At 42.5% G+C, this 24,196-nt stretch overlaps 1 protein-coding gene across 2 annotated transcripts in view; it reads right to left on the bottom strand.

Moving 5' to 3' along the window:
• The window catches only part of CCDC93 (coiled-coil domain containing 93), a 45,663-nt gene extending 23,812 nt beyond the window's left edge, over positions 1 to 21,851 (bottom strand). The window contains exons 1-12 of one of the 2 annotated variants that reach the window (XM_066611862.1): positions 21,710 to 21,851; positions 19,276 to 19,389; positions 17,246 to 17,340; positions 15,996 to 16,107; positions 14,338 to 14,436; positions 12,910 to 12,966; positions 6,145 to 6,245; positions 5,766 to 5,783; positions 3,952 to 3,988; positions 2,419 to 2,511; positions 1,683 to 1,733; positions 630 to 716 (exon numbers count right to left, since the gene is read on the bottom strand). In XM_066611862.1, the coding sequence (XP_066467959.1) occupies positions 630 to 716; positions 1,683 to 1,733; positions 2,419 to 2,511; positions 3,952 to 3,988; positions 5,766 to 5,783; positions 6,145 to 6,245; positions 12,910 to 12,966; positions 14,338 to 14,436; positions 15,996 to 16,107; positions 17,246 to 17,340; positions 19,276 to 19,389; positions 21,710 to 21,751 (906 nt within the window). In that variant the 5' untranslated portion in view covers positions 21,752 to 21,851. The remainder of the gene's footprint in view (positions 1 to 629; positions 717 to 1,682; positions 1,734 to 2,418; positions 2,512 to 3,951; positions 3,989 to 5,765; positions 5,784 to 6,144; positions 6,246 to 12,909; positions 12,967 to 14,337; positions 14,437 to 15,995; positions 16,108 to 17,245; positions 17,341 to 19,275; positions 19,390 to 21,709) is intronic. The other variant, XM_066611863.1, reaches the window with a different exon arrangement.
• Positions 21,852 to 24,196: the final 2,345 nt, after the last annotated feature.

Raw genomic sequence — 24,196 nt, 5'->3', positions numbered from 1 at the left:
CCTCAGTTTTACTGCCTCTGGTTAGATGGGCCCATGCAGTTCTACCGATCTGTCCCTCTCAGTGCAAGCAAGATGAATTTATCCTCACCCTTTTCATCTCCCAAACACAGCTTCCATATCTTGATTCCACAACAACCACAACACTATCGACTTCCCTTGAATTCAAGGTTTAATGAAGCAACAGCTCTATATCAAGCACTGTGCTCAAAGACTCAAAAAATAAGAACATAAAAACCCAATTGTTCTAAGCAGTCTTCATCACATACTGACTGGAAATCCATTATACCAGCTCAAAAGCAAAAAGTATCTGTTCATAATGGATTTTAGGCATCTGGCTCAACTAAGTAGGAGGAATTGGATAGGAGGGAGAGAAAGAGAAGGAAAAAACAAAGCTGGAATTATTTGTCTGCTTTATGAATGACAGAATACAATGTTACAAGCTATTGGTATAAACTGCTTGCAAGTAAAAATGACAGTACTTCTGGGTTTTTGTTAACTGGGATTAAGCTAACCAACACTGCCATGGTAGAAAGCAAGTCTTGAAAACCAAACAAACCAAGTTGCAGCCCTAAAAGTTGAAACCTTAATATAAAAATTGTCCTTATATGATTTACAGGTCAGTGCCATACCTTTTCAGCATATTCTGACACAATCTGCTTGATCTCATCCGACTGAAGTCCAACAATCTGGCCTACGGAGCTTGCGGTCAGTCTGCCCTGAAAGTACAACACAAGGCTTACTAATGATCAGTGGTCACAACTTTTCTCAAAAACCAGTGCAATTCAACATAAATGCAATCTCTCTTTCTGAAGCGAGCAGAACTAAATGCACTATCTGGCCTTCACGAAAGCAGTAAGGCTAGGATGGAGTTTGGGCAGTATGGGATAACAATATTAAAAAGAGTCATAAAGGTTATTGGAAGAGCAGCCAACAGCTTCCAAGGCACTTTTGGTGCCATCAATTTACAAGATCTGGTGGGAAAAATCTGCCTGTGAATGAACATGGGAGTTCACAGAAGGAGTGTGCATACTTGTTCAGAAGGCATAAGCACTGACATGGATACTGTGAGACAAGGGAGCAGAAGATCAGTTATGAATGAGAACAAAGTGGGTCATGCTACAGCCTGGCTGAGAAAGAAAGCTCTTCAAGAGTGTAAATGCTTTTCTTACAATGAGAATTTGCAAGTACTGTCTCTCCTACTGAACAATTTAAAATTATTCATCTTTTAGATATAGGCACAATAGATAACACAGCTCAGAGAACAAAAAAATACACCTTTTGAGAAGTGTACGCTTTGTAGTCTTTTTCCCATGTCAATTTATGCTGAAGAGCAATGCCTCTGGCAGTCTCATCCCAGTTAACCCTATTTCAGGGGTTATGACAGCTCTCAAGTCAACCTGCAGGTGTAGCTGTTATAGACACTGCATTACCAGGTTGGTTTAACAGGTACAGAGCGTGACTGGGGAACAATAAATTCTTTATGTTTTCCCTGTGTCTTTTTTTTTTTTTACATCACAGATCACTCTAATTTCAGTTCAAAGTCCTGTGAAGAAGGAATCTTACAGATAGTAAGGATTTGAGCATGAGCCACGTTTTGCTCAGGCTACCCTGTTAAACCACCAAAAAGACGATAGTTTTGCCTTTAATTTTGAAACTGGGCAATTAAGCTACGGTTTACTCACTTCTTCTGTCCCCATTGCAGCCATCTCGGTCATCAGTGTCTTAATACGGAGCTGGTGAAAAAAAATAAGCAACAGGATCAGAATTCTCGATTTCAAAGTACAGAGCTCTTGTTCATTAGGTGAGAATTTTCATTTGACCGCTTTTCCAGATGTATAGCAATTAGCAAACAGCGATACGTACATTTACAAGGATTTCAAAGTGGGTTTTTAAACCAAGAAAGAAATTATGCAACTCTTGACTTCCTTTGGAAAAGCAGTCATAATAGGCATTCATGACACATGGACCACATGCATGGCCCCTCCCCCAGGAGATTAGAAGTACAGTGGTGCCTCGCAAGACGAATGCCTCGCGCAACGAAAAACTCGCAAGACGAAAGCGTTTTGCGATTTTTTTGGTGACTCGCAAGACAAATTTTTCTATGGCCGTGCTTCGCAAGACGAATTTTTTTCCTTTTTTTTTGGTTTGTTTTAAAACGCACTTCGCAAGACGAAAATTTCGCAAAACGAAACGACTCGCGGAACGAATTAATTTCGTCTTGCGAGGCACCACTGTACTTCCACATCGATATTAGAATGGAAATTGCTAGAAGGGGGAGCGAGATGTGCCAATTGCACTGGAGGGGGGTGGTTCTGATAGCATTGCCTGAACCGGTCCAAAGTAACACAGTGCTTTAACGTAGTAGGGAGAAAACACCCTGGATTTAAGCCGCCCTCAAATTGTTGCAGTAAAGTGCACCTCTTCTGCCGCCTGAAGGTCATCCTCAGTATAGGCATCTGTCTTCCCAGCTGATGCAAGCCCTGCAGGCAGCACCATTTTCTTATCTTCAGACTATTAAAATCAAAATGGAGTCAGCTGAAAGAAGGACTATTTCCACTGAAGAAAAATATGAAAGAAAGAACCACCCAAAAATATCCATACAGTTTATACATATGGCAAACAAGAACAACACTTACACATATTGAAAATACAGACAAGACACACCTAATAAGAAATATATAACACAAACAAAAAATTTTTGGTAACAAATCATTTGCCTGCACACTAACCCTCCCAGTCCTCAAAAATGTGATCATCAAATCCTAAAAAATGTGATTCTATCACCATGTTGGCAACCTTCAGTCTTGAAAGACTATGGTATCGCGCTCTGAAAGGTGGTTCTGGAATGTGATTCTATTCATTTATATATTCTATAAATGCACAGAATCAACAGGAAATGTTTCCTATATTTTGTACCACAACAAAAAAAAAAAGTGTGATGTGGCTTTAGGAGCTGAACTTTTCTACATGACACTTTGGCCCTTTCGCAAAAATCAGTGTTTGTAGATTCTGAACATGTAAATATAATGCTACTTTTTATCCTCAGCTGGATACAAGCTACAGACAATGAAGATCTATTGGTTTAAGATCCGTAACTTTCCAAGGCAAAGAACTCTTCATTCTCCAGGATTCATTTAGCTGACACATGCTACTTTATTTTAAAGACAAATTAGTTTAAATGCTGGTAGAAGCATCTTCACAGTCCTTTGGAGCACAGAGGGAATTCAGTCAGAAGAGTCATATGCAGAGATGGTACAAGAAAAAGTGGCAATCTATGTAAGAAGCAGCAACCATAACAATAGCTTGCAACATAACTGCACTATCCAGCTCCTTCTGATACAGCCAATCACCTCCCTCCACTTGCCAACTGTCACCACAGGGTGACTGAACAACCATCATACTATGGGCGGCAAGGGAAGAGATACTGCTTTAAAAGTAAGGCATGGAAAGAGCTGGCCTTTTTTTGCTGTTTTTTATATAATTTTTTAACTGATGGTTGCCGTTGTAAAAAATGTTACATAATGTGCTGTGACACAGTCAATCTTCTTTACCTGCGCACTCCTTTCCTGCAGATTCGCTCCTCTGCAGGGAACAAACTGTAACTTACCTCGTGCCATCCACTGACTATTTTCAGCTAGCTGCAAACTGCTACTGTGGACATCTGCACTATTCTGAATCCTTCCACGACTGGCATTCCTGACCAGGTTAGCTACCCCTCCCCCTAACCTAATTGTTTCTATAGGATCAATGATTCTGTATCCATGGATCTGGTATCTGCTGGAGTTACCAGTAACATCTCCAGTGGATAACATGCATTGATGCATTGATAAATATCTTAAATAAAAATAAGTTTAAAAATCCAAATACTACATGCCTTTTAATTGCTTTACAGTTTTTATCATTTTTTCCCTCTCCTTTTGATTGACATATGTTCTTGCTTATGAATCTTACCTTCTCCATTTTTTCTTGTCTGCTGAATCCATACCTCCTATAATACATGGGGATGGGGGAAAGCAAACCAGTCAGACTGTGTTGCTAGATTGCACTTCCAACTTCTTACACATGCCTCTTTGTACATGCACAAGTCAGACATGCTCTCAGAGCTTCTTAGAATTATTTTTTAAAGCAAACTATGAGAAAGAGCTTGGAATTAGTCGTATGCTCCAACTAAGCCAGCGGTTCCCAAACTGTGGGTCTGGGACCCACCAGTGGGTTGAGACTCAATTTTTGGTGGGTTGCAAAGCTGACAATGCAGATTAGGTTATGTGCATCAATGGTTAAACAACGGAGGAAGCACTGCTGCCCAATCACCATTACAGCCACGTAAGCTTGAGTGACTGGTAAAGTGGAACTTGTTTTTAGGTGGGTTCCAATGCTTAAAAGGTTTGGGAACTACTGAATTAAGCTGCAAGCAAAGGGTTTTCTAACAACAACAAATATATATATATATGCCCCTCCATGCCTAAAAACAACTTGCCAGCTGCCTGAGGACGGGAAAAACGAGTAGAAGCTTTAAGCCAGAGGACTCAGGGTACCTTGGGTAGTTTTCTACTGGCATTGTAAGGCTTCCCTCCCCACCCCCAAGAGCATTGAGATCAAAAGACAGGGTATAAATCCATAAGTAAATGTTGTAAGCCACAGTGAATGCCTCCCTTGTAGAACAGGAAAGCAGGGATACAAATGACCCTGAACTTTTATGTTCTCTCACAGTATCCTACATCAGCGTGCTATAGTGCTTCCCAAAACTTTGCAGTACAGCCAAGTCCCAAGTGAACAAGCAGGCAATTCACGTTTCTGAACAGGAAAACCCAGCCTTACTTCTAAACAGAAATCAGTTGCAAACACACAGAACCTTGATGACTTTCACCTTCTGTGGAAGTTGAACAGTTCTGAGCACAATTCAGCTTGAGGATGCTGCTCACAAATTTGTTGCTGAGTTTGCAAACAGCCCATTTTCATTCCAAGAGCCTTTCACTCTTCAGACTCTAGCTTTACATTAGTACCGCAATCACAGGGCCTTACAGGTAGCAGTAATGGGGATGTATGCAACTGCACCCAGAACACCATGTGTTTCCTTCAGCAGTTACCAGCATTAAGCAATGGAAGTGCACAAGGTGGAGAACTTCAGGGAGGGGCAAGTTCAAGAAAACTGAGTAACTGCGGTCTGACTGGATATCTGATCAACCCTAAACCTTAGCACCATCAGTGGCCAAGACAAGTTGAGTGGGAAGGGAACTGTATCAAACAAGATTAGTACAGATTTGGATCTGGACATAACTCTTCAATGAAAATAAGTGCTTGAATATGTGCACTCAAATGCAAATTTTGGCAAGACTGGAGGCCTCAGAGTGTGGGCAATACAGCTTTGCTTGCCTTTACTGATGGAACTATGTAGTTAAATCCGATTGTCTCCATGACATCATCACATTCACTCGAAGATTCCTAGCTTGGGATCATAACATGAAGGTCTTGAAAAAGAAATTGTATTGAAGCAGTGGCAGATTTAGAGAAAGAAGTGGCTGTGAACAGGCTATAAAAACATACAGAAGACACTAGGGGCCAGGAGGGGGTTAGCAGACTTCCTATCCCACTGTGCCCCATGGCAACTTCTGCCGTGAAAATCAACCCCATGAAAACTTGACACAGCATTTGTAAATGTCAAAAACAACAAAATGTGAAAAGAAAAATGCAAACTCTGGTGTTAAATCATACAAAGTTAAACAAAAAAAAAACCACACAGACACACATAGAGTAAAAGTACTCACAAGAAATAATCAGTGAAACTAAGAGGGAGGATAACAACAAAACAAAAAGATGGAAAATGAAAATATGACTTAAGACTGCAGAAGAAAAGTTATTCAAACAATTCCCCCCAAGTCTTTCCTTGAGAAATGATTCAGACAAAAACTAAAGGCACTGGCTAAATCAATTTCTTAGACTTTGACATAACTGCTTTCATTCCTTCCAAGTGGCACACAGAAACACCGGAAAGCAAAATCAGAAACATGACACAAGCAGTTTCCTGACAAACTTGTCCACTTTTCCTGAATTTCTCACTGAGGAATCCTTGATGATCATCCAAGGAACCTTAGGGATCCTCAGAATGCAGTCTGAAAACCTTTGCTCTTAATAGGATAAATTTACCTGCCATATTCCAGCAGTGTAGAGTGAACCTTAGACTCCTCATCAACTAACGTTTCTGGTCCTGTTTGTCTTTTATATTTCCTCTGTGGCTTATACACTTCCTGCAAGACAACAAATGAGCACAGTGTTTCAAAAGTTACATTATTAGTACATGAATTATGGATAACACCGTCACTAACCCTAACCCTAAACAGATCTGTGTGACATCTGAAACAATATGCTGATGAATTATTTTTAATATCACACATAATTAAAGACTTAATTTTGAGTCACTGAAGTTAAGTGCTTGTTAATTCTACTTCCAGCCACCTACTGAATAATTACGTCTAATTATTATCTACTTAATTATGGCTGCTTGAACAAGTCATACAAGAAAATTGGTTTTAAGGTAATGGATGGAGGGGAGAGAAATGAAGAAATATACTACAGCATCTATTAATAGATAGAAGCCAGACCACTTAGATTTAAGACACAGTAGCAAAATTGGAGCCAGAAGAACTGACCAATACCTGGACCCAATAATCCATTTTAGTTTAAAGTCTCCACTACATAATGCAAGACAAACTATAGCTCACACCATCTCAATTTAAAAAGTCACTGTCGTGTTGAGTGAATCTCCAGCTGGAGATTCATCACCATCATCCAGCAGGTTCTTTTCTTCTGCATACATGACTGTATTTCTTATAGGGATTGAGTTCCAATAATAATAATAATAATAATAATAATAATAATAATAAACCACTTTTCAACAAAAAGTTCACAAAGCAGTTTACAGAAAAAATCAAATAACTAATGGCTCCCTGTCCCAAAAGGGTTCACAATCTAAAAAGATGCAACACCAGCAGACAGCCACTAGAAAAGACACTGCTGGGGTTAGGAGGGCCAGTTACTCTCCCCCTGCTAAAGAGGAGCACCCACTTGAAAATGTGTGTCTTAACCAGTTAACAGGGGTAAAAGTCATACTGATAGGAACAGCTTTGCTTGGAACAGAAACAATAACACCAAACCAAGTGGCACAGAGGCAGGCTTATGGCAGGTTATGTTTCTAGGAAAAGTGCTACAGAAACAATGGGGGGGAGGAAATCAGGGGTTATGCTCCTGGCAAGGATCCTTAGGGTGCAATCCAAACCTGCGCTGGAGCAGGCAAGCCAAGAGGCTTGCACTGCATCCAATGCAGGTTCATTGGCTGCAGCAGCTCAGCCAGAGGCAAGGGGAAGCTCTTCCCCTTACCCCTGGGTAAGGGATGCACGCCCCAATGGGTCTCCTCGGACCTGCGCCACCTCTAGAGGTGGCACAAGTCCAAGGAGAGTGGAGCAGCTTGCAGCCGCTCCATTCTCCCCGGGGATGGGGGCTGGGATCCGGCATAACCGCTGGGTCCCAGCCCCACCCCTGGCTCCCCGCGTGTCCGCCCTCGGGCCGCCCATTGCCTGCCCTCCCTCTGCCCAGAAACGCCCCCTCCTGCCTCCTCCATGCCTACCTTTGCCGCTTGTGTCAGCATGGGTGCGCTGGCACAAGCGGCGGGGACGAAGCTGCTGTGGAGGCTTCTGCCAGCCTCTGTGCACCGATGCATCTACATGTGCTAACGCAGCCTCCTTCCACGGAGCCGCAAATGTGCTTTACGGCACATTTGCAACCCTCCCGGGGCCCCTATGCCGGCATAAGTGCCGGTTAGGACTGCACCCTTATGCATTTTTGAATACAAATAAGTGTGCTTAACTAACTATAGAGGACATTAAAAAAAAACAATAATAGTGTTACAAGTACTGCTATGTTTAGGAAGTTCTTCTTTGTAGGGGTTGGGAGTACAGAAAGGAAAAAAACACATGACAGAGAAGGAACATCATCAAGCCCAAATATAACAAGGGCAACAGATAAATTGCTTCTTGGGGCTGCATTTGTCCCGCAGGCCTTACGTTTGACACCCCTACATGCACCAATTTTTTTTCCTGGGCAATGTAGGTTCACAAAGGTATCTTCTTCCAAAACAGCCCAAATTAATCAGTGCTGAAGACTTGTCTAAAACAACAACTTTCCTCTTCAACAAGTTTCTTGGGGAAATCTCCATTTGCCTCTTAAACTGCAACACCACTAACAGCTTCAGTGCAATGCATACTTATCTTCAAAGGATATGAAGTATGTTACTTGAACTAAAACTTTCACCCTTTTATCCCTCCTGCACTGCTTTTTCAGTGTCCAAAATACTGGAAGTCTTAGACTGAATGGTGGCAAGGTTTAAAGGAACACAGGGCAGAGCACAATTGTGAATCCACTAAACTAGGAAGTCTATCTCAGCCAGAATTCCTCATCTTATAATTGTGACTTGCAATGAGGCTGCAGTTTTATTTCAGCACTGAGCCGGGTCTTTTCTTCAACCACCGTTTGCACAGTGGTATGAACAGGACCCAACTGCCTTCCCATTTCAGAGTCTGACAACCCACTCTTGCTAAGTTTCAAGGCTTTTCTCTTCACTCTTTTCTCTTCCAAATGTAAAAGCCTTTCTGCTGTGTTTCTTCACAACACGCTCACTAGAGCAATCATTTTTCCTACATGTAAAGGCAAAATAAAATGAGACAGCATCCTCTCCCTGGTAAGCAAAGCTGTTTCCAAGACATTTTTAATGCAATAGGTGCAGTTATAGCGGGGGGGGGGGGTGATACTAAAAGGTAGCACACAATGGTCAGAGAGTGCCAACTTCCATCCCAGTTCCTCTCAAATAAAAAAACCTCTTGCATGGTTCTCCTGAGCCCTGTGGAAGAAAGAGATTGTGCCAACACAGCTGTAGGAAGAAGCCATTTTGTGGCTTGTGTGCTAGTTTGGTTCTCAGTGGCTGCAGAACAGTACGAATGTTGGAACAGCACCTGCAAAGGATTCGTACTGTCTGATCTTCTGTGCTTCACTGTTGCAACTCCGCATTCTTCCAAGGAGCCTGGCTTAAAACCGTACATTTGCCTGCCAAGTAATGAATCCTTCCCAAATAATTATGCAGCTTTCCCAGGGTCTTTCTGGTCACCCACTGCTTTTTACTGCAGAGACAGCTTTGCAATTGTACTGAATGGTGACACAGGGTGAAAGTAGTATTCAAAGGCCCCCCAAAATACAAATATAAAAGTTCAAAATAGATCCTCTTCTAAAACACACACACACACACACACACACACACACACACACACAGAGAGAGAGAGAGAGAGAGAGAGAGAGAGAGAGAGAGAGAGAAACAGCCAGCAGTTCTTGTACCATACTAAAATTAAAAAACTAATCAATGCCAGACACTCTTTGTGAAAAGAGCTGCTGTCGAACAGCAGCGCTTAACTCCTTTTGATGACATTCCACACTCTCTTCCAGACACAATGACAAAGGCAGTTTACTCTCTGCAAGATACAATGACAAATGAGATCATTGTTTCCACAACTTGGCTACTCTACCCTGTTGACTCTGCCTGAGGAAGATATGTCAAGAGCTTTTCTCCTTTTGGAAAAAAAGGTTTTGATCAACGCTGGCAGCTTCACAAGTGGGAAATCTTTTTAAACTGGAGCATATCAGCTGAGATGCAAGAGAATCCATTCAAATTCCACACTTCTGTGTTCACTGCAGCATAATGTTTCATTTCATGTGGTATTTTACACTGACATAGCTTCATACAAAGAGACAACAGAGAGAATACACATTGCTAGCACTCAAAAATCTATACAATTGGAATTCTAACCCCCCCCCCCAACCTCAACAAACCATGAGGCGATTGAAACAGGCATTGATGTGAAGTTAGTGAAGCTAAACAGACTGTATTTAGTGCTTGAAAATATTTATGACCTGATTTTCAGCCAAGATCAGCTCCCAAAACAGCTTGCAATTTAATCCATTAAAAGATACAGTTTAAATACATGGGCGTGTGTATGTGTGATGGAGAGAGGAGGAGGGTGATGGCTGCATCTGACAATTCCAGCTTCACAGTCTTTTTTCTAACTTAGAGCAGCTTTTGCCATAGCGTGCTTGGCTAGCTTATTCTTCCTGTGTATTTTTACTAAAGTCAACTGCTAAATCTTAAAACTCAACAACTAAAAAGCAACAATGACCACAGAGACATGGACAGATCTATAGTTTCTACAGAATGAAAGAAACTTCACTAACTACTGAAGCATCTGCAGAGGTCAGTGGAACACTAAGAAGCTACCAGTCATCAACTGCTGAAGAATACAGTGAAGGAAACCAGTCCACAACTTTCATATCTGATCTTTCAACTTGCTTGTGGGTGCTGGTTGCACTTCGCACCTATGGGATCCCTACCCAATTATGAAGGTTTCCATCTCAGAAGCAGACTCCAGAAAAGTAATTGGACAACACCAATTATCTTTCCTAGGAGAAACGCAGTAGTACCATATCATCCAAACCTTGTCACAGTGAACTTTCCTCAGGTAAGAAAGCAGCCAATTGAGATTGCAGTCCTAAGTATGCATACTAGGTAATAAGAAAATGCTGCTAAGTTAAATGCATCTTATTTAGTTGAATAATGCAGGGCTTATAAGAATGTCCTAGAAACACTCTATTTCCTACCGAAGTTGAGAGAAGCAAACTGCAGTTATGATGTCCCCACACTCTGCTTCACATGTAGAAAGTAATACCTGGCATCTTCCCAAATCAACTCCCTGTACTGATTAACACATGAGAGATTAGATTCATATATCTCCTCCCTGCCATCACTAGATGAGGAGATATGATGGAGATCCATGTGGATCCCAACATTGGGAATGGCTTAAGCATGTGCTCGTTGATCAGGACAACATATCATGCACTGTCATACCAATGGACCACTTAGTTCAGCACAATCCTATGCATGTCTACACCGAAGTAAGGCCCATTGTGTTCAATGGGGCTTACTCCCAGGAAAGTGTGTATAGGACTGCAGCCTAACAGCCTGATCCTTACCAAAGGACCAAAGGCAGAATGCATGCCAATGTGCACTGTTGCAAAAGCATTGTAAAATTCTTTGCAACAGTGCAGAGAGCCAGTGTGCGAGAGGGAAGGTTGGAACCTTCCTGTGTGCACAGTCATTGGGATACCTGCCAAACCAGGTAAGTCCAGTGCAGGGGTGGGGGGACGGTAGGGAGCAGATAGGTGAGAGAGGGAAAAATCAGGCCCACGGGGGGGGGGGGTGGCGTGCGTAGTATCTCAACCCTGTTCCCAGGTCCAATCTGCTGGCACCAGTCAACTCAGACTTGTAGCAGCGACTTGTTGGGGCAAGTATCCCCTTACCCTGAGGAGACTTCCACAGTCCAAAATCTCCCACGGGAGGCAGCATAGCACATGCCAGCACCACTGCATCATAGCATGGGAATTTAGGTAGGAATTGGAGGCAGGCAGCCCAAAACACTCACCCAGGTGTCCCAGAAAGGCCTACAGTTTGTGATTATCTTAAAGAAGATGGGGGCATGTTTGTGATTGTTCTTGGATTTCCCCTCAAAAGCCCTCAAAAGCTCCCTTTTCAGATATTTTGGTGCATTCACAGGGAGAGGAAATGTACTAGCCTGTTGCCACGACTATACTGTGCTAGCAGGCAGTGCAAGAAAAGAACATGCCCAGTTGCCTTGGCAATTGAGAGTTCAACTTCCTCTTTGCCCCTCCATTCAGAACAATGCCATGGGTTCTTCTGCCATCAGTGCCATTAGCATATAGCCAACTCTGATCACATAGTTAACCAGAAAAAGCCCTAACAAAAAACATGATCCAGGTGGAACAGCAGTTCAGGGGAATCAGAGCGAAAAAGTAAACTGCTCAAAAGGTAGGGAGTTTGGGGGTAGAGAATATCATATTAATTCATCAACTGAGTAACTCTGTCATAAGAGTAATCCTGGTTTTCCACCTTCCCATAAAAGCATCCAGTTTAAGCAGGCATGAGATCAAGGGCACAATCCTAACCCTTTATGTCAGTACTTTCCAGCCAATGGGACGTGTGCTGCATCCTACAGTTGGGTGTCACTCACGGAGGCCTCCACAAAGTAAGGGAATGTTTGTTCTCTTACCTCAGAGCTGCATTGCCCTTATGTCTGTGCTGGAAAGTACTGAATAAGGAGTTAGGATTGTGTCCCAAAATGAGAGATGGCAGTTATAAGCAAATCCATATCCCAGATTCTCTGTGGTGTTTTAGTTTGCTCTTTAGCTTTAAGGATTATTTGATAACACATACAAGAGACATTCCTTATGAGGGAAGTTGATATGCTTTATGTAAACTGTAATGTTCTTGGAAGTCTTATAGTTTCTGATAAATTGACTTTTGCCTCAAATCAAGATACGACACCAGGCCTCTAACTGGAGTCTCCTCTAACGCAAACCCAGGAGAAGTGGTGTGAATTATAGGAATGCATATCATTACTAAGGGGTTGGGATTCTCTTCAACGTTCCACAACTTGACCTGAAAGCACTCAGTGAGCCAATGATGGGGAAATGGAAAATTTTCCTGCACTACATTTTTCACAGACAATTTTCCATTTCTAAAGCAATTTTCCATTACTTCATAAAATTAATTAGAAACAGAATGAATGGATACAATACCAGTATCAGTTTCAAAGCTCTAATTAATTTTTTGGGGAGGGGATAATCCCTTGTGTGTACGTATGCAAGGGAACATACAGTAAGTATTTAAAAAGGGCAGGGTAATGGTGGGGAGCAAAAATAAAACGTAAGAAGCAAACAGGTGCTAAATCTGATCCCAACTAATCATTTTAGAACACTAAAAAACTCTCTGGTACATTCACTTCTGTATAGTATACTTACGAAGATCTCACCAACAGCTTTGATGGCCTTCTCTTTTCTTTGCATGAAGTCATCATCCTGCAAAGCAATTAATTCAGTTAACTTTTTAACTGTTAACACACAGTTTCAACCTCAATGGTGCCAATAAAGACTGGCCAGCTGAAGTGGCTACTACCAGTACTGCTCTACATTCACTTGGGAGAGAAGTGCCAGTTTTGTATAATCATACTCAATGGATTGCTTTTAAAACCAGATAAATGGAGCTCACAATAAACATCTGAAGTTACTTGGTCAAGGAGATAGGAAGACTATCAAACTGTTGTACAGCACTGACATCAGAATTATCACACTGGCAAGCAAAGCAGAGATGTAGTGGTAATTCAGCTTTATCGGTTATAAGCATCATATAGGAAAAAGCAACCCGTTGAGGTCGTTTTCCTCCAAGCACTTTCAAAAATGTGAATGACGGCTCCTAACACATAGATTTTGCATTTGAAAGATTTTGGGCAACATATCTTATTCCTGAAAACAGGCGCAGTATTAAAATGATTAAAAAATGATTGATTATTTATAACAACAATCTTAATCAGAGAAAAACATTACGTCCAAACTTCCTTCCCAAGTTCCAAGCACTTACAGAACATTGGCCTCCAAACTCCATCCCGAGGGCTGGATCCAGACTGCCAGGATTATCGATCTGGGTGTATCATGGTAGTGGCCGAGTTATCATTTTACTCCTTGGCCACTGATTGTCACACAGGATCATTGCAGAAACTTAAATTGGGGACCCACTTCCCCTGGGAACTCAGGGCGCAGAGCCTACTCGGTGGAAGCGGCTCCCCAGTGCACATTTCTGCAACAATCTGGCATGACAATGGTGACTACGACACGATAAGGCCTCACCACCGCTGCACCTGGAGCAATAACCCTGGTATGCCATGAGCCAGTTGGAGACCGCCGCACTAGAAAATGGTGGGCGATGTACTTTTCTGAAAGGGAGACATGCTAGTGCTGGATGCTTGCTGAATAATGAGTGATGCCACTGCACAAGCACAGGCAGTTACAAACCAGAACAAAATGCCTCTTGCAACAGCAGCGCTAAAAGAGGGTTTCCCACAACAGTCAATACCGAATAAGAGTATTTCCTTAAAACACTTACAATAACAGCTTCCAACATTATGTATCACATGGACGCTCTGCAAATTCATAAACCATTGCGATACACACAGCTGAAAATTTGATACTTAAGGACTTCAACTGAGTTACTCTGCTACAATTTTCTGCTTCAATGGAACCCCACAGAATTTGATCTATCAGCTTATGTCCTAAAGCCTGTGAACCAGCTCAGCTGACACAAACCTACAACAAACTAATCCAATTTAAAGATTTTTTTTAAAAAAAATTGATCTTCATAGTTTTGAATTTCAAGAGAAGCAGCTGAACGCTTACCTCCGGCAGACTGTGCGTCTTCTGAAACTGAGATATGGAATATGAGCGGATATAATCCCCCATTTCTTCCCGGGTTTCTATGGCACGTTTCACCAGCCACTGGGAACAAAACAAAGAGGAACTGCTCGCAGTAAAGCAAAAACATGGTTCTAAAAGCGCCTACATGGAATTAGATACATTTAATCAAAAAGGAAATTTCAAGAAAGAAAAACCAATAATAGCCACAAAAGAAGACATTAATGTATTGTTGCCACACCTTTTCCTATTCTGGAATATTTAGGCACTGAACAAGACCATCAACTGAATTATGGCATGTTATGACCATGTGAGTAAGTGTGGCATAGTAGAAAGAGTGTTACACTCTGACCAGGGACACCTAGGTTCAAATTTTTGATAAGCCAAGCAGCTGCGTACCAAGGTCATTTGGTATCTGGGGTCCATAAATTTTTGGCACCCTCATGACAAAATTTTCAATAGTTAAGACAATATTATTATTATTATTATTATTAAAACCATTGAAAAACAGGCAGTGAGAACTTTATTGAATTACATAAGCTTTCAAGTTTGTATATTTACACATAACTTTGTATCTTAGTATACATAATTATACAAACAAACAATTGAATAAAAAAAGTTAAGAAATTAACAGCAAGGGTCACCCCCACTGCCATCTTGGGACAGCTTCTCTGACACCCCCCACAGCCTGGCACCAGGACCTGGGGAGCCCTGGCCACCCTTTTCATATGCCACTGAAGCCAAGTAGTTGAATGGGTGACCCCAGGCCAGTCACTCCCTCCCAACCAAAAGAGGGAAAGGAAGATCCAGGAAAGTACGGGTTGGTCTTTCCAAGTACCTGCTCTCTCAAATCTTTTAGCTAGCAAAGCTGGGAATTGAGCGTGACACTTTGTGCATGAAAAGCATGTGCTCTATCATTGATTTACATCCCAAAAATGTGTTACTTAAGGTGCAATGGTGTGATCTGAGCCAGACACTGAACCCATGATTGTCCAGGAGAATCTGTCGAGGGGCAAAGAGAGATGAAGTGCCAGGTTCTATTCCCAGTTTCACAAGCATTCCAAAGGCCATGCCAGGAACGAAACCCCTGCAGATGCCGAAGCATGACTATATATTCAACTAGCATGCTGCAACAACCCTTTAGCAATCACTGACTTGGTTCCAACCAGATTCTCACTACTTGGTGAACACAGGAGCCAACGCTATAATTTCACTATTTAATTGTATACGTACAGCACTAGTCAAATACACGGAGTCTTACAGAATTTCATAGACGTGGCTTTAGTAATCACTATACTGCAAAAGACTAAAACAAAAGAAAAAAACCAAGTTCCCCTATCTATCCTACTAGCATCTCATTCTGAAAACAGACGCTGGAACCATTAATCTAGAACAGTTTTAAGATGATTCTTTTCACCATGATTCAATAGAGAATTATTTTCTGATTAACTTTACTATGTTATTATTTTCTGACTAACTAAGGAAGGTCTTGCCCTCCCACCCCCCACAAAAAACCAGTACGTCCTAAGGGAAAATAAGATACATTTTCTTCCATAAAGTTTCTCTCTGAAGCACACACTGAGAAATGATGACCACAACAGGACACTTGTTCTGAGACAGCCTTTCAAATATTCATCCTGTACCTGCACAACAGGAAATATGTGAATGAAATCCAACCCCTGTATTTGATGAGGCTCTAGGCGATGAGGGCACTTCATTTTTGGCAAGACAGATACAATTTTCTCAGTTAAGGCACTGCAAGTAAGTGAAGGGAGAGACAAATTAGATGTTCCCAATAACATATAGCAGCATGAATGCGCCCTCTAGTGGCTAATATAAAGTAAGAGTATTTTTACAATGGAGAAAAACCACCAAAAAATAATAATAATGCCTTTCATCAGTGTTCAGTAATATACTTAACCCATTTCTGCCCATCCCAAAGGTGTACACATTTGATCCCTGTTGCATACATGCAACCTTGGGCAGAACTGGCTTAAGAAAATATTTCAGAATGCACTCCAAGAATGGTCTGGCATCATACAAATGTTGTAGTGCTCTTCAAGTTAGGCAAGTCTTGAAGTCTGGATCTGTGCTTGGACAGGAAATAACAGAATCTCTAAGTTGTTCTGAGCTTTCCAAGGTAAATATAACACAAAAATATTGCTTATCACAAAACCATGTTTACTCTGAAATAAGTTGCGTACTTATTAGAAAGTAAGCATGCATCGGACTACATCTAATATTTTGCCTAACACATTCCAAAAACTAGTAAAGTTAAGAACACCCTGGCACTGGAATTGCTTGCGTTGCTGCAGTCATGAGTTCTCCCTCGCTGGAAGCCTACAAGCAGAGGCTGGATGGACAACAGTAAGGGATGCTGCAGAAGTTGCCTCCACTGAGAGGGAGGTTGGTCTAGATGACCTCTAAAGTGCCTTGCATTCTAACAGTTTTTGATACTGAAGAAGAAATGCATCTGCAGAAAAAGCATGCAATTACTGGGGTAAAAAATACAACAGCATCTAGTATTTGTGAGTTTCTACATATTCTTGCCATGCAACTTACAGCACAATCCTAGACATGTCTACTCAGAAGTAAATCTTACTGAATTCAATGGGATTTACTTCCAGGAAAATGTGTACAGAACCTCAGCCTTAGGCAGCTATCTTTTCAACCCAGACTATGCTTAAAAATGCCTTTTAATGAGGGGGTGGGTGGTGGTGGTAGATGAGTGGGGAAAGTCAAACGACAGTCCTTAAGGACCAGTTGGTTAAGAAGATAAGAGCTTTTAAAACTCATTCCTTTGAACAAGTTCTGCTGAAACACAATTTGTGCTGAACACAGCAGGCAAGACAAGAGAAAGTACCTACTTTTAACCACTTCTCTGCCAACTTACATTTTCTGACCAATGGTTGAGTTTTCTTGAAACAGCAAGTCCACATCGATGTCAAAACTGCATGTTGTGATACACCAGGTCATGCCACCTACCACCTAAAACAAGGCAAATCACACACCAATTACCATGATAGGAGGAAAGAATGCATAAATCACAGACTTTTTTTAAACCCTGATTTGGAAACATAAAAAGAACCCAAAGTTTTTGTTTGGAGGAGTTAACGTTTTACCCCAGATAGATTTTGTTTTCTTAACAAACCCCAAGAAAATGGCAATATATTATAGTAGCAATACGTGTATGTACTATACATCACTACATTTCCTGTAAAGAAAAACACAAACACAAAATACATGCATGTGCTTGAGTCTTGTGGTACACATTTGCACTCCATATGCACATTCAGTGCAGTCCTATGTTATATCTAGCAGCAGCAGCCCTTCCCAGCTCTGTGCCCTGGGCAAAAGTCCACAATATCGCCAACCCCCCGTGCAGAAATCCACCCCCCCCCCACTCACCAGAGGCTCTTGGAGCCTCATGCGATCTCCGCCCACAGCGGGGAGACCTCTGTGAGGTTTCCCGACGCTATAAACTGTGCTTCCGGGAAACTGGAAGCACAGTTTCCGACCCTGTCAGGAGCCTCAGAAAGGCTTCTGTGGGGCCCTAGCATATCGCGCCTGGGGCTTTAGCCCCATCAGACCTTATGGTAGGTCTGCAACTGATATCTACTAAAAATAATCTACTATTATTGATATGGTAGGTCCGCAACTGATATCTACTATTGACTTCAGTGGAACACACTTCCACGTAAGTGCATACAGAATTCAATAAGGTCTGAACTTCCGAACTATTTTCCCTCTTTACATAGATTACTTTGGGCTAACCATTCACATTATCTTTCAAAACACAGACAGTCAGAATTCTTTCTGAACTTTTTTCAGACCAAAAGAAATTGTGTGATAGTGTGGAGAAACTAGCTGGAATACAGAAAGACAGCGTATCAAAAACTAAGGTACAAAATTATCCCACTGGGAAAACTTATTCATTTCTGGTGTAATGTTGTATCTAGTCACATTCTTGCTCACAGGAAGGAAAAGATTAATGACAATTCATTTTCCTTTGGGGATACCATGTACCAGGCAGCCAGGGAAAACATTCTAAAAGGAAAAACTGCTAAAGCCATTAACTTCTGAAGTTCCGCCAAAGAAAAGGGAGACTACCCCTAAAAAGGGTAAAGATTGAAAACCTGAGAATTTTATAATTTTGCTAACACAGCAAGGAACACCACAAATCATACTGAGAACCATTTTCATATTCAAGAGGATAATCCTGCATTAATCATGGGAAAGCATTTTGTGACAGCTGTTTATTGGAAAGCATTTTTGTGACACTGGAAAATTGGATAGAATTAGGCCCTTAGGTAGATACTGTAAAAGTGTAAGAACATAAGAAGAGCCCTGCTGGATCAGGCCATAGGCCCATCTAGTCCAGCTTCCTGTATCTCAAAGTGGCCCACCAAATGCCCCAGGGAGCACACCAGATAATGGTTTGAATGGTGTCCGCAATGATGGAGGGGAGGCAAGCACTGCAGCTAGATGTCAACATGCTCCATAGCTCCACCCCCTGTTTGTCACCCAGAGACAGTATTTGCCTGCAGAAGTAAATGCTGTAAGTTAGGGAGAGCTCACCCCCAAGATCCAGAACACTGGATATCCAATCATTCTAAACCTTGGGGAAGATCTCTCCTCAGGGACAACATCTGATGGGTTTCCAAGAACTGTGGATGTTCTACAAGGAGGAAAAAAAGGGCTGCCAACAACTCTCTTCAGAAATTCTCATCACACATTCAGTGAATCTGTGAACAGGATCGCATCTGCAGCTGCAAGCAACATTCACCACTCCCCAAGACAACCAAGTGTTTGATATTTGATTGAAGGGGACCTTGCTGAACCTATGGAGGGTTTGTCGCCATTGTGTGGAACTCTGCCTGATCAGGGTTCTGCATCATGTAGGGGTTTGCAAAACAAGCTTACCTTATCAAAGGGAGACAGCCCTTTAATTCTTGCTCGGAAGTATCCAGCTGCCACCAGCAACTCTAATATTTCAGCTAACTTAATATTTTGTTCTTCATCCTCTCGGGTTTCAACCTAAAATATATAATAAAGTTTCAATTTAAAAAGTCCACCCCCTTTCTAAAGCCTCACTATAGTAATACAGTGGAAAATATCTCCTCATAGCAGATATACAGGTTATATCATAACACAGATTTAATTATCTGTGGAATTCAGTACCCACAGTGGGGGGGGGGGGTTTCTGGAACACATCCCCCATAGATACCAAGGCCCACCATACTCCTTAAACAGGCTGACAAAGGTTTTTCAACTTATTGGGACATATACCTTCTGGTGAGGGCTTCAAATGTCTCTTTTTCATTTAAGTTTTCTAACCTAGTTTCTTTTCTGGTGCTTTAGTTGTCTGTTTTAGGTTTGCTAGTCAAGGAGTGGGTTGTTGTATTTCACTGCTTGCTTTTATTGCTGTTTTTACTGTTCTAGCTATGTGCTGCCTGTTTTAGTATTGCATTTTTTTTAACTGCACTGTCTTTTAATAACTTGATTGTAAGCCTCCTGGGCATCTCAGGTGCAGGAGGAAAGGCAGGATACAAATGTTTTAAAGAAACAAACAAAAATACTGTATTACTGAGTCTACCTCCCACCAAACTGATTAGAATTAACAACGGCAACAGTTTTGCTGAACTAATTCACAGACAAACTATTCCACTATTTAAAAGTCACCTTAAACACACTTTGTGGATTTGATCAGGCAGACAGTCTGCGATACTTCACATCCATTCCACTGCCACATTTTCATGCATGCTGGTCCACACTCATGTATAAGGGTGCATGTAGCACAAGAAAAAGAGTCTTGCTGCTCTAGATTGCTTTGTGGCAATCCCTCAAAATGCTTTAACAGAATAAAAATAGCCTGAAACAAAATTAAAAGTGGCAAAATACAGACGTAAGAGATGGCTTCTGTAGTCCTAAGGAAGCAGAGTTTCTGCCTTCAGGAGTCCAAGTAGATGCACTACAGCAAAATGGACCATCACTGCACAATCCACAGGCACACAACACGGAGATCTTTAGGATACACACATATTGAAATACCAGTACAGATTCCTGAACATGAAAGAAACTGCAGGTAACCCCTCCCCTCCCCTATGGAGTACTGGCATTTCAAATACAAGAGAAAGCATCCACTAAATTTTGCGAAAATATATTCTGGAACAGAACATACAGTCTTCCCTGTTCCAAGTCAATACCTGACCACCTTACACAAGAATCTCTACAGAATAATCTCACTCACAGCACCTACACACTTTGAAGGCAGAGCTTTGTTCCAGGAACAAGATATGCCCAGCTGGAGTGTGGGGCCTCCTTGCAATACTAGCTCTAGACAAAGAACATTTGAAACTACAGTAATACCATAGAGAAGTATGGAGGGCCTTTGACTCAGCAGTAAGTAATCCTAACTGGCTCCCACACCACAACACACACATACACACCCCAGGACTAAGATTTTCAGGAAAACTTCAGTCTGTTCTAGGTTTTGCTCCTGAGTTCTAGTCAGACCCGGTTCTTTTCAACAATGATCAAATACAGGGTGTTGTGGGCTAGGGTCCGTGGTTCTCAAGCTTTAAAAAAAAAAATCAGGCCCCACTAAAAAAAGTTTCACTTTGCTAGCCACTCAAACATCTGTGGCTATAATGGTGGCTATAATGGTGATTGGGCAGAACTGCCCCCCAATAGCAGCTTGTGCAACCCTTGATGCACATAGCTTAATCTAGTCTGTCAGTTTCACGAACCACCAAAAATTGGGTTGTGACCCACTCGTGGGCCATAGACCTACAGTTTGAGAACCAATGGGTTAAGTGTTTGTTTTGATGCATTGTACATTTAGTATGGAGCTCTGTAAGCCGCCTTGGGGATTTGCTTCCACATGGAAAAGGCAGGGTATAACTTTTTCTCAACTAACTAACCCTGCAACATATGTTAAATTAGGTTATACAAGATTCCAGCCTGCAGCTCCCATTTTACCAAAACCATGAAGGATCTTGGTGGCCCTTCACGACTAACAGCAGCCCAATCCTATGCATGTCTACTCAGAAGTAAGTCCCACTATGTTCAAAGGGGGGGGGGGCTCTACTCCCAGGAAAGTGTGGATAGGATTGCAGCCTGCCCCTAACACTGTCCCACAGACTGGATTAAACCAAGCCTTGCATGAAAAAGTGATGCCTACCCACAATTTCATAGAGAGCTCTTTGCAAATACAGAACCACCCTTGCAAGGGGGGTGCTCCCTAAGATGCTCATCTTGCACAGATGCCTTGACTCCACTACTCTGCTAGCACTGAAGACCAAACGCAAGGAAAGACAACCAGATGCGCAGGAGCACTGCAAAGCATCCTCTTTACCTCCTGGGGAGGCTGGTGGTCCTGTCCCTTGGGGGCACCCATGCCTGCTCCTGGCTCTGCTGTCACATCCGCTGGCTGGCTGCGCTGCCTGGAAGCCTCCACTCCAAGCCTGGAGAGGCGTCTTCTCCTTCCGCAAAGCTCTTCCTCTTCTCCCCCCCCCGTTCGCATTCATTGGTTAGTCCCTCGCGTTGGAACGCCCAGCTTTGTAGGGCTGTACTATTCTCTCAAGAGGGGGGGGAAGGAGGAGAGAAGGCAGGCTGCTCATGTGACTGCCTGAAACGAAAGAGGCAGAAGGGGTGGTTTAGACGTGGCTGAAGCAAAGCAAAGGGGCGTCAAGCTGCAATGGGAGTGAGACCGGTGCCTGCCCATACATTACTGCTTCTATGCCTCATAAGGCGGCCTGTGTAACAAGGAGGGTTTTAAAGGACCAACCTTTATTCCAGGGATGACACCAGGGCACATCTACTAAAACTGGGTGCTGGGAGAGTTAGGACAGACAAAAGAAAATATTTCTTTACCCAGTGTGTAGTCTGTGGAACTCCTTGCCACAGGATGTGGTGATGGCATCTGACCTGGATGCCTTTACTGTCTCTCTTGATGTTCTTTTCCCTCTCACACAACACCAGGGCACATCCACTAAAATTGGGTGTTGGGAGAGTTAGGACAGACAAAAGAAAATATTTCTTTACCCAGCATGTAATTAGTCTGTGGGACTCCTTGCCACAGGTTGTGGTGATGGCATCTGGCCTAGATGCCTTTAAAAGGGGATTGGACAGATTTCTGGAGGAAAAGTCCATCCAGACTTTTACAAGCCGTGATGGGTATGTGCAGCCTCTGATTTTAGAAGTCAGCTGCCTCAGAGTGTCAGGTGCAAAGAAGGGTGCCAGGATGTAGGTCTCTTGTTCTGTGTTCCTCAAGGCATCTGGAGGGCCACTGTGAGATACAGGAAGCTGGACTAGATGGGCCTTTGACCTGATCCGGCAGGGCTCTTCTTATGGAGGTGCAGTCCTGCAGAAAATAGTCCTGCAGTAACTTATGTTCACAGTACCTCTTAGAGAACCAGCTTGAGCAGTCAGTTTGAGGTCCCCACCATCTTTCCCCCTCCCTCAAATTCTGATAGCACAACTGCTGCCCCCAACATAGCTGTCTTCAAGGTGAGCAACTTGTGGTGTAACTCAAGCCTATCTGTATTTGCTCAGAAGTCCCACAGGGGCTTCCTCTCAGGTACAGGCATATAAAATGGTTGTGATGCATTACTTGTGATTACTTGTTGTAATACATTGTACATTTACAATGGAACTTTGTAAGCCACCTTGGCATTTGCTTTGGTATGGGAAAGGCAGGATATAAATTTTTCACATTAAATAAATAAAATAAATAAATATAAGATTGCAGCCTTAATTTTTTTTTTCCAGAACTAAGGCTGCAAGCCTATCCCTGCTTGAGAATAAGCCCTTTGACTATAATGGGGGTTATTTCTGGGTAGGCATGGGTAGCATTGGGCTCTAAGTTGATTATGCACTGCAGCCTTAGGGCCCAATCCTATCCAGCTTTCCAGTACAGATGCAGCCATGCATGGAGACTTCCTCAAGCTAAGGGAACACTTGATCCATTACCTCAGGTCTGCATTGTGGCTGCATCAGCACTGAAAGTTAGATAGGGTTGGAACCTTATAGCCCAATCCTATGACTGTGTACTCAGAAATTCAATGGGCCTTCCTTCCAGGAAAGAATGCATAGAATTGCAGCCTTAAAATGAGATTTTGGTGTTTTTTGTTTAAAGGATATAATTATGCAGGAAAACACTCTCTACATTGTCTTCAGTTTTCACTGCAGCAGTTCCACTTCTGAAAAGGTATGGGGAAAGGGGCATTGATGCCCCCTCTAGACATGTTTCAAACATCCACATGTTTAGTGCAGGGGTGCCCAAACCCCAGCCCTGGGGCCACTTGCGGCCCTCGAGGCCTCTCAATGCGGCCCTCAGGGAGCCCCCAGTCTCCAGTGAGCCTCTGGCGCTCTGGAGATTTGTTGGAGGCCACACTGGCCCAACGCAACTGCTCTCAGTTTGAGGGAGACAGTTTGACCTCTCGTGTGAGCTGTGGGATGAGGGCTCCTTCCACTGCTTGTTGTTTCACGTCTGTGATGTAGTCGTGGCAGCAAAGGAAAGGCCAGCCTTGCTTTGTACAAGGCCTTTTATAGGCCTTCAGCTATTGCGAGACCGTCATTCATTCATATAAGTTCATCTTTAATATATTCATTTATGTAAACTTATGTAAATTTATTCAAATTTTAAATGTAAATTAATTCTTTTTTTCCCCCGGCCATTGTCTAAGAGACAATGTGGCCCTCCTGCCAAAAACTTTGGACACCCCTAGTTTATTGGAACACATGAAAGAGAAACTTACTTAACACAGGGAAATTGGGGAAAGAGGCGCAGGGGTTTTTCCAGGGCAGGCCCAAGGCATCCTGACACCTGAGGCAGTATGTC

This window comes from Tiliqua scincoides, chromosome 1, assembly GCF_035046505.1.
Source record: "Tiliqua scincoides isolate rTilSci1 chromosome 1, rTilSci1.hap2, whole genome shotgun sequence".
Taxonomy (NCBI): domain Eukaryota; kingdom Metazoa; phylum Chordata; class Lepidosauria; order Squamata; family Scincidae; genus Tiliqua; species Tiliqua scincoides.
The sequence above is the reverse complement of the archived record's forward strand: the minus strand, read 5'-3'. Positions and strand labels throughout refer to the sequence as shown.